General features: G+C 39.7%; 1 protein-coding gene across 5 annotated transcripts in view; it reads right to left on the reverse strand.

Annotated features, from left to right (window-relative positions):
• The window catches only part of OPCML (opioid binding protein/cell adhesion molecule like), a 1,137,716-nt gene that overhangs the window by 112,144 nt on the left and 1,011,960 nt on the right, over nt 1-13,612 (reverse strand). For all 5 annotated transcript variants that reach the window (XM_016919880.4, XM_016919883.4, XM_009424509.5 and 2 more), the window contains one exon: nt 1,480-1,605. In XM_016919880.4, coding sequence (XP_016775369.1) covers nt 1,480-1,605 — 126 coding nt within the window. The remainder of the gene's footprint in view (nt 1-1,479; nt 1,606-13,612) is intronic.

Genomic DNA, 13,612 nt, shown 5'->3' on the forward strand with positions numbered 1-13,612 from the left:
TGTTGGAAGAATTCTTCATATACACTAGATGTAAATTTTTTGTCAAATATATGTACAAGCAATGTTTTTATCCAGTCTGTGGCTCCACCGAAGGTTTTTAATTTTGATGAAGGCTATGACGAGTTAAGTTACAAGCCTATAAAAATGATACCTTGAATTCCTAACCCCTGATTCCTCAGAATGTGACCTTATTTAGAAATAGGGTCTTTACAGAGGTAATCAAGTTAAAACGAAATTACTCATGTGGACACTGATATATTATGGCTTATATCCTTATTAAAAGGAACAACTTGGACACAGATGCATCTAGGAAGAGGGCCATGTGAAGATGAAGGCAGAGATCAGGGTAATATATTTACAAGTCAAGCAATGCCAGTGATTACCAGCAAACCATCAGCATCTAGGGGAAAGACGTGGAATGAATTCTCCCTCAGGCTCTTGAAAGGAACCAACCCTGCTGATTCCTTGATCTCAGACATCTAGCCTCCAGAGAAGTGAGGAGATAAATTTCTGTTATTTAAATCACACAGTTTTGGGTATTTCAGTATTAATATGAATTTATCACTTTTGTTCTGTTACGGTTAGGGCTTTTCTTGTCCTGGCAAAGCTTTGTCTTTCTCAATATTACTAAGATTTACTCTTAAACTTTCTTGTAGATCAATATTATTTTTGAATGTTATGTAGGCATATTCCACACATTTTTCCTGCTTACTTGCTTTCATGTTTGAATGTTTAATGCCTGAGGAAGCTCTTGTTTCTTGTATAATTCCTAGAATTAATCACAGCTTTTAGTAACAGTGTAAATATTTCAAGTGGCTCTGTGCCTACCTCTTCAAGTTTGACTTGGGGCAAGTTTTATTTCCAAGAGGGCAAGCCCCACTGTCCTTCTGGTTCCCTTGCTATTAAGTTGGAAATGGTTTTAACTGATGTTTTCATACCAATTATTGAATGCTCAGCACAGTCATGCCCAAATGCACTTAACCATTTCCATCATCCTTCTTCCACTCAAGGTGAACTATTTATGGACATGTCAGACATGTGTGGCTCTGGATAAATGTCCTAAAAGTGCTGAAGCAAGGAGATCCTTTTACTCCTGGACGCACAATAATGCCAAAGTTCTCCATGGCCACGCTAATACTCTTGCACTCTACTTCCAGGAAGAACAAACCACCAACTGACCCACCTCTACTTTCAGAAATTCACATCTTCATTGGAAGTTATTCTTATGTCCTTTGTTCTTCATAGTTTGGAAAACAAAAGCCATCTAAGGCCATAAAAATGACTGACACCATCATTTAGCAAATTTCCTCTATGAATCCTTCTTTCGAAATGAAATAGCCAGCAATTGGTGCATATTGCCTGTTTGATTTTCTATGACTGGATTACAAAATGTTTTCTGATTCCTGAAGCTCTGTTGTGCATAAGAGCCAAGACTTTAACATACTACCTCTGAAAACGTCCTCCAGGTCAGCACCTTACCCTTGACTGACAGGTGTCTCCATGTCACAGTTGGCTCTGGTCTGCCAATAGCAAGACACAGCAGGGTCACACTGCTTCCCTCATTCACAGTGATGTCTGAGGAGATATTCATGATCTGAGGAGGAACTGTAAGGAAACAGGATAGAAGAAATACCTGAGAATAATTCTTTGCACTTAAAAGGAGGTGTTAGCCTACAAATTTTTGTATAGCATGTTTTTATAATAAATATTGTTTGCAGTAATAAATTTCAAGTTGCTTGATTTGCCAAGGATACGGCCATACACATTTGCCTTGTATTTATGGTAGAAGGAGCTCTATATTATACCTTGGTGATAGCAGGAAGCAGATGTGGGAACAGCGGTGGGAAGCAGAGGAATTGAGAGATGGTGTGACTGTTGATTGAAAGGCAAAATCAAAAATATTCACAAAGCCTTCCAAGAGCTCCTGTTTATCCCCATGTCTACTGTTTTTAGTGGAATCAGTGGCATAAGCTGATAACCATTAGGGAGCCCTGTCCTCAGCCTCAAGCCTTCCCCAACATTGCACTCAAAATGCTGATAACGCTGAGTTAGTTACTATTTTCTGAATATCCCAGACCCTTTAAAAATCTTTGACCTTGAACAGGTTGTTCCATTGTGGAACTCTTTTATTTCTCACTTATTTTAACCTGAAAATCCCCAATCATCCCTTAAAACACATCCTTTAAAACTCAGTGAAATTTTCTGACTCTCTTGATAGAGTTGGAAAATCCTGGATCCAACCAGCAATGTGTGGGTGTCCTTACTGCTACTGTAACCATGAGATTGTACTCCAAATTGTATTTTTTAAATGGCATCATATCCTACTGGTTAGGAGCAGGGCTCTGGATTCAGATAGACCAGTGTTTTAATCAGTTTAATTCCTCACCTGCTACATGACCGTTAGCAAGGTGACCTGCCTTTGTCCCTTTGAGCTTTATTCTTCTCACTCAGGAAATGTGGATGATAATGGTAGCTAAACTCACTGTATTGTGAGGTTTAGGTGAAATAATGGCTCAGCAGAGTGACTGATATAAAGTAAGCACTCAATAAATGTTAGCTCCTAAGATGATGATGACAATGATCATGATGATGACAGAAAAAACATATTTCACAAACAACAGTTTTCCTCTCATGGGCCAGGACCATGCCCACGTACCCACAGCACTACAAAGCCTAAAATGACACCTGGTCTTACTCTTTCACCTCCAGGCCTTGATGCTCTTCAACTTAAAGGTCAGTATTGGAAAACGCCTAGATTCCTTCTCACCTCTTATTTATCATCACCACTGTCCTGGTTGTTTCTCACCAATTTTCACGGAGATAATTGCAATAGCCTCCCACCGTGAACCTTCCACCTGGTCTCCTTCCATTTTGGGGTCCCTCCAATCTATTCCCTACATGTAACCAGAGCAGTCTTTCCAAGTAATCATGGAAGCAAACTGCTGTCCTCCTTACTCCTTCACCCCAGAATGGCCTACCATGTTTGACAAACAAACCCTTCTGCATGACCTGAGCTCTCTGGAGTCGAACCCCCAAAACCACCGATGAACCTCATCTCAGGCCCCGTTTCCTCTAACACAGCACATGGCACACACTCTACCAGGTTTAACAAGCAAACAAACCCTTCTGCATGACCTGAGCTCTCTGGAGTCGAAACCCCAAACCCACTGACAAACCTCATCTCAGGCCCTGTTTCCTCTAACACAGCACATGGCACACACTGGCCCCTTGTCCTCTCCCAAATATTTTAAAAGCATCAGCACTCCTATAACTTTTCTATTCCTTGACTGTCTTTTCTTGATTCCCTACCTGAACAGATATGACTCATCTTTCCAAGGGTACCCCAACATCCTCTCTCCTCTGCCATTTGCCCTGACCTCTCCCCACATCCTGAAAGCAGAAGCAGCCATCTCTTCTGCTGCATTTTGTTTAGACCTGTCTCAGGAAGGGTATTGAACATGCTCTGTGTATGGCAGTTTATTGTCTTCTGACTGTCTTTGCACCTAGAGGATGAGGAGCTGGAGGGCAAGTGTGGAATCACACACATCTCTACTCCTCAGTGTAAATCACACAGGCTGACAATGGTACATGCTTAATTTCTCTTTGAAAGAAAGATCCAAAACAGATTGAAAAGAAGTCCCAAAACTAAGGGAGGTAAAGCTTTGAATGGAAGACTTTAGATACTCAAACCTTTCTTTCTAATTTTCTTTCAGATCCTCAAATAAAAGGAAGATAACACAGAGAGTGGAGGCTCCAAGCCTGCAGACATGCTAATTTATTTGTACTGCCAATTTAATTGTGAATTATTAATTACCAAACAGGTACAGTGCAAGTCAATTCCAAACCAACCTGAGTTGATGGCAAAGGAGAATTATGGCAAATGCTGAATTCAGACGATTTTGCAGCTTGGAGTTTTATGCTGCTGAGACCTTACAGGTAAGTCTTTTCAAGGAGAAGCCATGAGTAAAAAGTAGAACATTTGAGCTCTTAAGGGAATCTACATTAGCAAATAAATAAAAATTGCCTAGCTTATAAATCTGCCATATTTGGGATTATTTCTGCATTAGGATTTGGCCTGAAATTTCAGTGCACATATTTTACCCAAATACATGCTGGGAAAAAATAGTGTACATTCTAGCTACACTGCATTCTCTTGAGAAAGGTGTTCTACCCGTTTTTTTTTTTCCTATATTTTCTAGCTTGTTAAAAAATAGTTCTGGGCTTAGAAATGTCAATACTTTTTTCACTTCTGTAAAGCAACAACTCGAGTGCAACTTCCAAAATATTCTCAAAATAATGTCGCTTCAGCTGGAAGTGTTCGGCCATCTGAAGTTTTTTGTCTTAATTTTTTTTCAGACCCTAGAGGCTCCCTGATAGTAAGTTACACACAGCTGGGGAAAGCACAGTCAGTGAATGGAGACAGCTATGGTGCCTCGGGATAGAACTCAGCACAGCCACCAACTCAGAACTGTTCTTTCCACAGACATCGTATCTCATGTGATAGTGTGAAGGATGCTGGATTAAGAGATATGTAAAATTCCATGGATGCTTAGCATGTCATCCTCATTGCTCAGGCGCTCAGTCAATGTCACCCATTAGGAAAGAGCTTCCTGAAGTGGGATCGCAAAGGCTAACCAAGATGTTCCCTCTAAGCCCAGGTAGTGTTGTCTGCCATCCTCTGTAGCTCCGTCATGTTCTCTGTCATTGTCTCCAAGGAGGAAAGATAAGTACAGTTTTAGGGTGTGGATCGCCAACAGAAAAGGAAGTGCAGAGGATGAATTGGCAGAAAGGGAAGTTCTTTTCTTCTTAATTATGATATCCTTAGAAACTAACATTAATATGCAACTTTGTTGTTTTCAAATTGCTTGTTTATGGAGAGAAGCTGCTTACAAATGGTGAGATAAATAGAATAAATATTCTCACTATTAATATTGAAGAAACTGAGGCATGGGGAGATAAATGGATCAAAATTACAGGGTTAGTAAATGAGAGCTCATCTCACTGCATTATGATTCCTCTTTGCTTATTGTTGATCAATTCCCCAAACACAGTATTTCCATCCAGAAGCGTTCACGCATTTGTGTGCTCTGCTTCAAATGCCTTCCCAGAGCATCTCCCCTCCCAGTACCTGCCATGATGAACAAAACCATCCCATTCAAGTCAGCGCCCCTTGCACACTGCGGACCGCAACAGGAGGAGCCCATCTTCACCGTCCTTGTTTCCCCAGGGCCATGCATGCTGCTTGCCAAGGAAGGTATTCAATACTTTTAACGTAAATTTAAATCTGAATTGAATTGACAATATCACTACAACTCCACCCTTGTTTCCATGATGACTTTGTGAAGAAAGGAACACTTGGGGATAGCTTTTAAATGCTTCTCCGTATTTTGGCAGATCTTTGTTTAATTTTTCGACAAGTATCTGTAGCAAATGAATCTATACATATTGCTAATGCTTGTAAATATACACATAAACATAAATAAATGAATAATAATCTTATCTGAAATGCCCAAATTACTCAAAGAAAACGATAAGACTCACAGAGTTTAACTAAAGGATAATAAGTAGCACAATGTGTTATCTGTGCAGACGCTATTGAGCCTTCCCTGCTGGTGCTGCAGGTATCTGCTTATCTTTCACTGATGGTGGTGTTTTACAATAGGGCCTTGGCATAGATTGTGCAGAGGGTTCAATGCACAACTACGGTAACTTCAAAATGTGGTCATTTTGGATAGATGACAGATGGGTAATAGCTAGGCAGAAGAAAGATCAATATAGATAGAAATATAGCAAGACAGATGATACATTGACAGAGGTTGGGTAAGTAGGTGGGTAGCTAGAAAGAGATAGATGATTGATAGATAAACGGACAGATAGACTGATAGACAAATAGATGACTGATAGACAGAGGTAGAAATACCACAGTTATCTTTTAAATATCTTGCTTCTGCCTAAAACCTCCAACATCTGCCCCTTGCTAAAGACGGAAGGTCTAAAACTTCTTAGCAGGATTTACAAAACCATTTGTTTTGCAGTCTGTCCAAAACATAACTTCTAGGCCCTTCTCTAAAGCCTCTCCCCAGAGCTCCATCACCCTCTCAGCTTTGTACCTTTACTTGTACCTTTACTTGTACCTTTACTTGTACATACAATTCCCTCTGCTTGGAAAACCCATTCCCACACCTATGCCATCTGATCCACCCACTCTCCAGTTCTCAACTCACATTCAGAGCTTATTTGTGATGCCTGAATTGCTCTTTCTCTTCTTCCCAAGACAATCTTGTTTATGCCTTTATCACACCATTTGTCTTTGCAACTGAGCTATCCCATGGACAAGATCTGTGATAGGTATCCTTACATTCCTATTATACACACAATGACTGACATGCAGTAGCATCTTCTTTATCCCTAGAAACATAATGTATGAGTGCATGGGTTTCTAAATTCAGTATCTTATAAGGTGTCAAGTGTTTCCCATCCTAGAGATTGACATTTGCTCTATCCTCTCCCTGAAATCCTCACCATCCTATTCTTCACATGTGTAATTTTTTTTCTGGGCTCAGTTTTAATGTCACGTCCTCAGAGAAGTCTTTCCTAATGACCCCAGTCTCCCACCCTCAATAACTACTTCAGGTCCTCTTGTTACAATCTCTCCTCAATCTTTACATTTTCTTGTATAATACATACATAGTTTTGTGCTTTTATATCCATTTATATGATTATTTGTTTAACATCTCTCTGGCCCACTAAACTATCTGCTTTATAAACCACTACACTCCCAGTAATTAGAACTGTGCTTGCCACATAATATTTAATAGATGCTTAATAAAAACTTGTTAAATAAATAAATGACTACTCCGTATACTGTTTTACTCAAACGATTGTGTACTTGTGAGAGAGAAGACTTGAGCTGGAAACGGCTTTCCCAAAGATGAAACACGTCTTTCTGTAAAGTTAGTTGGGATTGAAAGGTGTGATTTTGCACATATCAGCCCCAGCCTGCATAAAGTTGATATGATGTGGTGGAAACGGAAGTGAGAGGCCAGGGAACATGCCTCCAGTTCTGAAGTCCAAGAGACCTGCTTGGCATTGGACAACTTTTATTTACTGAGTCTAAGCCCCTGGCTCCTCATCTGTACAATAGGGATGGAAAACTTGTCTCTTCAGGTTGTTGCAAGAACTAAACATAAATGTACTCAACAGAGGAGCACAGTGCCTGGAAATAAGTGAGTACCTGGCAAATGTTAGCTGTTATTAGCCTTTGTATATACTCATTATTGATATTGTTCATGCCATTTAGAATCAGAGAAATGGCTTAATCTGTGCCTAATTGCTCATTTTTTAAATCTTAGTTTCCAACTTTAAGTTGGGACTTATAAATAAATAAAGCTTACCTTGGAGATATACACACACACATATATATATATATATATATATTTAAATACATTATATGATATGTTACATATAATAATATGGTATAATATATTGTATATTATATTTAATAATATAGTATAACATTACTATATGTTTCATATCTACATAGAGTATATGTAGAGTATGTATGTGCATAAACACTCTAGCTACCAGAGTAAAAAGTGCATATTCAATAACTAACCATCAATTTCCTCCTCTTAAACTGAGCTATTGGGCCTAAGCAAATGCACAGGGCAAATCTCACATGTGTATGAAGAAATTGGCTTTTAAAATGTTTTCTTTTAGGGGGTGTCTGTTTCTAGAAGGAACAGGGTACAGGACATCAGCACCACGTCCTGCTCAGCCGGGACCCAGACCTCATCTCAGCTGAGAAGCAGAAGAAAAGTGGGCCTGGGACCAGATGCAGAGGTGGCTGCTGCTGCTCCCTACCTCAGCCTTGCCCACACCCTTAGCAATGCAATAAGTAATGATACCTCGTATGTGATGGGTGTTTGGGGCTTTATTATCTAATTTGGTCTTGACAACAGCTCTGAGGTAGACAGGACAAGATAAAGGAACTGACATGTGTCCATAAGACAGGATGCTGGGACACAGTCTTAACCCTCAGGGCCAGACCCAGTGAGAGGGGTTCAGGTCATCAGGACAGCACTGGCCTTGGGGTCACACAGCTCCAGACTCTGGTCCTGGCCTCTCTTCAACTGGATGCCTGTGTGCAGGTGAGTTCTGGATCTTGCGGTTTCCTCCCCTAGGAGGAGTGTTCATGACACCTGCTTATGGGTTGGGTGAAGGTATGGGTAAAACTCTGAGCTCAATCCTTGGCCAAAACTAGGTGCTTATTGAAGGCTGCTTCCTCATTCTCTCCACATTGTCAAGAACTCCCACGTTGTCAAGAACTCTCTGGGAATTTTTTTAAATTGCGGATTATTAGAGCTGAATCAGAACAGGGAGTAATAGTGTCAGAAAGTCCTCAAGGTGAATTTGGCATGCAGCCAAGATTAGGAGTCATTGCTACACCCCCGCAAGGGGCACCTGTTCTGTCTGGTCCTCTCCCAGTCACCCAGAGCTGCCCAGCTTCCATTACATCCCTCAGCATCCTGTCCCTCCAGGGCCTGCTCTCCATTAGAGATGGCTCCACAAGGTAACTGCAAGGGCAGCCTTTCCCTCCATCACAACTCTGCCCTGTCTCTGTCCAGTCACAATATTTGGTTGTCTAGTCTTAACTGTTTTATGTAAGACTGTATGTAGAGTTAGAAAAAGAAATCTTGGGATTTGGAGTTACAGGGGCTAAGGTTTGAACACAATTTTTTTCCTACTATTTTCTGTGTGATTTTTGTACACAAGCCATTAAGTTTCAGCCTCCTCTACTGTGAAATGGGCATAAAAATATTTGCATCACAGAGAAATGGCGATTCGATTAGTGATAATTACTTCAAAATGGCTTAAAAAGCTATTATTATTGTTTTTACTTTATTGTTGTTATTATCAGGGAATAACAAAATATTAAGAGACCATGTGAAAGCTAATATAAATGTGAAATACTTTTCATTACAGTTTTAAACACTCAAGGCTATTTTACAAAAATAATACCGAAAAGACTTTTAAGGATCCAATGTTTTATCCTTCTGGGGCTACCTTTTTGCATTTTAATAGAAATGTTTATTTCTTAAACCAGAAGCAAATTGGGAATTATGGCATTTATCTAGGCTAGGTTATGTGATATTCTGTATACTCAAATAGTATAATATTTTGCAAAAAGCACTGCATGAAGTGTAAGGAGGAGCAGATTCTGAATATTTTCCTTCTGTAGCTCTGTGACATTTTTCTAATCATTTAATGTGTCTGGCTAGAGCTGTATGTGCACTTGTGTGCTCGTATGTTTGTGTGTATGCATTGTTGTTCATTTGTTTTGGTTAATTTTAGAATGGAGGCATTGGATTGTAAATCCCCAGGTCTGTTCTGGTCTAAAACCCTGGGAGCCGATGGTCTTTCAGCAACAAGTTGGGTCTTATCAGTGAGCTCCTCCTGGGAACAGGGTAATAACACCACCAGCAGCAACAACAAAATAGTTCATGTTTATTTCTTGAAGCCTAGCATTAAGTGCTGTATATACATTGCTTCCTTTAATTCCCAACACATTCTTAGAAAATATGCACAATTAAAAATCAGCATAAGGATAGGCATATACATCAATGGAATAGAATTGAGAATCCAAAAATATATCCATATTTTATGGTCAGTTCATTTCCAACAAGGTGCTAAGTCAATTCAATGAGCAATGAATAGTGTTTTCAATGAATGGTACTGAAACAAGTGGCTATCCCCTTGCAAGACAGTGAAGTTGGACCCCTACTTCATACCATATACAAAAATTAACTCAAAACATTAATAGATCAAAGACCTAAATGTAAGGGCTAAAACTTAGAAGAAAACACAAGAAAAACTATGTAGCCTTTGATTAGGTGACGAATTCTTAGCTATACCACAAGAAGCACAAGCAATAGCAGAAAAAATAGATAAACCGGACTTCATTCAAATTAAAAGTGTTTGTGCTTCAAAACACACTATCAAGCAAGTGAAAAGAAAATCCACAAAATAAGAGAAAGTATTTGAAAATCATATATCTAATAAGGGACTACTGTCAAAATATGTAAAAGCAATAAAATGTCAAATAATCCAATTTAAAAATGAACAAAGGAGTTGCATAAATAATTCTCCAAAGAAGATATACTAATCACCAATAAGCACATGAGATGTTTAGCACCATTATTTACCAGAAAAATGCAAATCAAAACCACAATGAGGTATCACTTCACACCCACTATGATGACTTTAATCAAAAAGAGAGACAAAAACAAGTTTGGCAAGGATGTGGAGAATTAATAGACTAATACAGTTGGTGGGAATGTAAAACAGCACAGCCACCTTGGAGGACAGTCTGTAAGTTCTTCAAAAGGCTAAATATAAAGTATCCTATGGGTCAGCAATTCTACTCTAGCTATATACCTATGAGAAATGAAGGCATATACCCACACAACAGCTTGTGCATGAATGTTTGAGGCAGCATTGGTCATAATAGACAAAATTTTAAAACAAGTCAAATATCTATCAAGAGATGAATGAACAAAATGTGATACACCTATACAATGGAATATTATATAAGCATACAAAGAAACAAAGTACTGATATGTGACCCAATGTGAGTGAACCATGAAAATACTAAGTGAAAGAAGCCAAACACAAAAGACCACATATTGTATGATTCCATTCACATAGGATATCCAGAAAAGTAAAATCCATAAAGATAAAAAATGCATTGGTGGTTGCCAGGAGCTAGGGAGAGAGATAAATGAGAAGTGACTACTGATGGAGGTGGAGCTTCCTATTGGAATTATAAAGGTATTCTAGAATTAGATAGTGGTGACTAGTGTACAACCTGTGCATATTCTAAAAGCTCTGAACTGTTCTCTTAATAAAGGACTAATTTTATAGTATGTGAATTGTATCTGCATAAAACTTTTATAAAAACATCAATCACGGCCAATCATCTCTTACGAGGTCTTGTATTACAAGGAGAGACGACACCCCAACACATGTGACTTCTCAGAAAATATTCTTTTCATTTATTGATAGTTCTTTGAATAATGCTGCATAATGTCTGCTTAACTCCCCATTTCTCATTACTTGCCCACTGTTTCCTCTTTTCTTTCCAAGACAACTCACATTGCCCTAGTCACATCAGCCCATTTGGCAATGTTCCAAATACCTCATGTTAATTCATGATTCCACACTTTTGCATGTGCTGTTCCTTCTGCCCATGTGCCATATTCCCCATTCATCCATATGCTGAACTCTTACTCATACTTGAAAACTGGTATTGAGATAGAATACCTTCTCTCCATCAGTTCCCTCATTCTACAGATAAATGTATGTCTGTGTTCCATGACAACATATGTATAACGATGTAATATATTCATTGAAAACATTTTTTGAGTTCCCACTATAAGCCAGACATTACATTGGAAGTAGAATAGCAAATAGACAAGGTCCTTTTCTCATGTAAATTATGGAGCTTAGTGTATAGAGGAGAACACTGACGCTGAAAAGTCATCATGAGAATCTATGTGTGATTTCACTCTGGCTATGCTATGAAGTGGTGCAAAGCTCCATGATAGCCCATACTAGGGATTTTTTACTGGTCAGTGAGTTTGGTGAATGGTTTGTTGTGGGCAGAGCTGGGCAGATGGATCAGCCTGTGCAAAGGATCTACAAAACAGAGAGCATGATGAGCTTCAGTGACTGTGGATGAAGTGAAAATAGTGAATCTCAGGAACTAAGGCTGAAAGCACAGGTAGAGCCCAGAACTTACAGATTCTTTGAATAAACACTGAGATTTTCAATCTTTTTGTAACAGCAGTTGGGCTATACATTAAAATGTTTAAAGACATGCTGCTGTTGCTGCTGCTGCTGCTGCTGATGATGATGATGAAGATCATGGTACTGATGATAAAGGTGGTGATGAAGATAGTGATGGTGATAGATGATGATGGTGATAGTGATAATAACGGTGATGATGATGATGACAAAGATGGTGAAGATAGTGATGGTGATTATGGTGATGGTGGTAATGGTGATGTTGATGATAATGGTTATGGTGATGATGATGGTGATAATGATGGTGATGGTGATGATAATGGTGATGATGATAACGACAGTGATGACAATAGTAATGACGGTAATGATGATGGTGATAGATGCTGACGGTGATGATGATGTTGAGGGTAATAAGGGTGGTGAAGATAGTGATGGTGATCATGGTGATGATGGTGGTGGTGATGGTAATGCTGATGATGACGATAGTGGTGATGTTGGTGATGATGATTGTGGTAGTGGTGATGATGATGATAATGATGATAATGGCAAGTGATGCAGGCATGACAGATTTCCACTGGGAATTGTTCACTCCTGGCTGCAGTGTGGAGAATAGACTGAAGTTGAGCAAGTGAAAATGAAACTGGCTAGGGAGTTGTCCAAAAGTGAAATGGCAGAAGGTTAGACAAGTGCAGTAATAGGAGAGAGATGAGCTGAAAGAGAGAGATTTGAGTGACATTTGGGAGTAAAATAAACAGAGCTTGGTGAATGGCAGGATATGCGGTTAGTGTCACAGCACTTTTCACACTGTTCTATTGTTTTCTATGTCTCTCTCACTCACTCGACCGGGGATCCTTATAATTAAGGACTGTCATTTGTTCATCTCAGTATTCCAGGTGCCTCTCAGCACAATGCCTGGTATCTGGTAGGTGCTCAATCAATATGTGCTAAATGTAATTGCTAATGCCAGGAGATTTTCAGAAAAATACAACCTCTCAGGATCCAGTGGGGCAGCCAGCAAATTGGAACTAGGTGAGTTGTGTGAAGTCACATCCTATTATTTGAGGCAGGGCCAGATCCATGTTATTTGGTCTTATATACTCTGAGTGTGAATGAGACTCCCTCCATGTCCTGGTGTGATATGGTTTTATTTTGTGCTGCAGATAGACCCAGTCCATTCTGATTGCTTTTCTCCTCTGGGCTCTATTTTGATGAGAGAAATGATAGGGAATGAGAACAAATGGTTCTGAATAACACATACATGAATACATGCCAGGGGCTGGGTGACATCACAAACCTCTCAGGCTATGCTAAGTTCATTTGTGATGGTTGTCTCCACAGTGTCTCTTACAGAAGTTATTTATAGACTCAGACACACACTTCCTATTTTTAATTTGCACAATTCAGACGACTGACCATGATCAGAGGAACTGAACGCAGCAAAAGAGGCTTTCTTGTCGAGTTCTCTTCTTTCTGGAGCATGGAGGTGCCCTCCCTCTGGGAGTCTCCTTTTGTTCCTATCCCCCCCCGACTTGTAGGCTCCCTGGAGAGTTCTTCTGGCCACACACACACTTAGGATCACAGGGTTTAATTTACATCATAGAATTTTCAAGTCAAAATAGACGTTAGGGATGCCCCTCGCACTACCTTCCGATTTTGCCCATGAGGAAGTACTTTGGTTCCAGTCCCAGTTCTGTCAAGCATTTGCTGTGAGGTGGTGGCCAAGCCCATGACCTCTGTCAATCCAAGTCTCTCTCTCACAGGAAGGCCCCTGAGTATTTCCGGCCTTCCTGGAGCGAGTTTCAGACCT

This window comes from Pan troglodytes, chromosome 9 (genome assembly GCF_028858775.2).
Source record: "Pan troglodytes isolate AG18354 chromosome 9, NHGRI_mPanTro3-v2.0_pri, whole genome shotgun sequence".
Lineage (NCBI taxonomy): Eukaryota > Metazoa > Chordata > Mammalia > Primates > Hominidae > Pan > Pan troglodytes.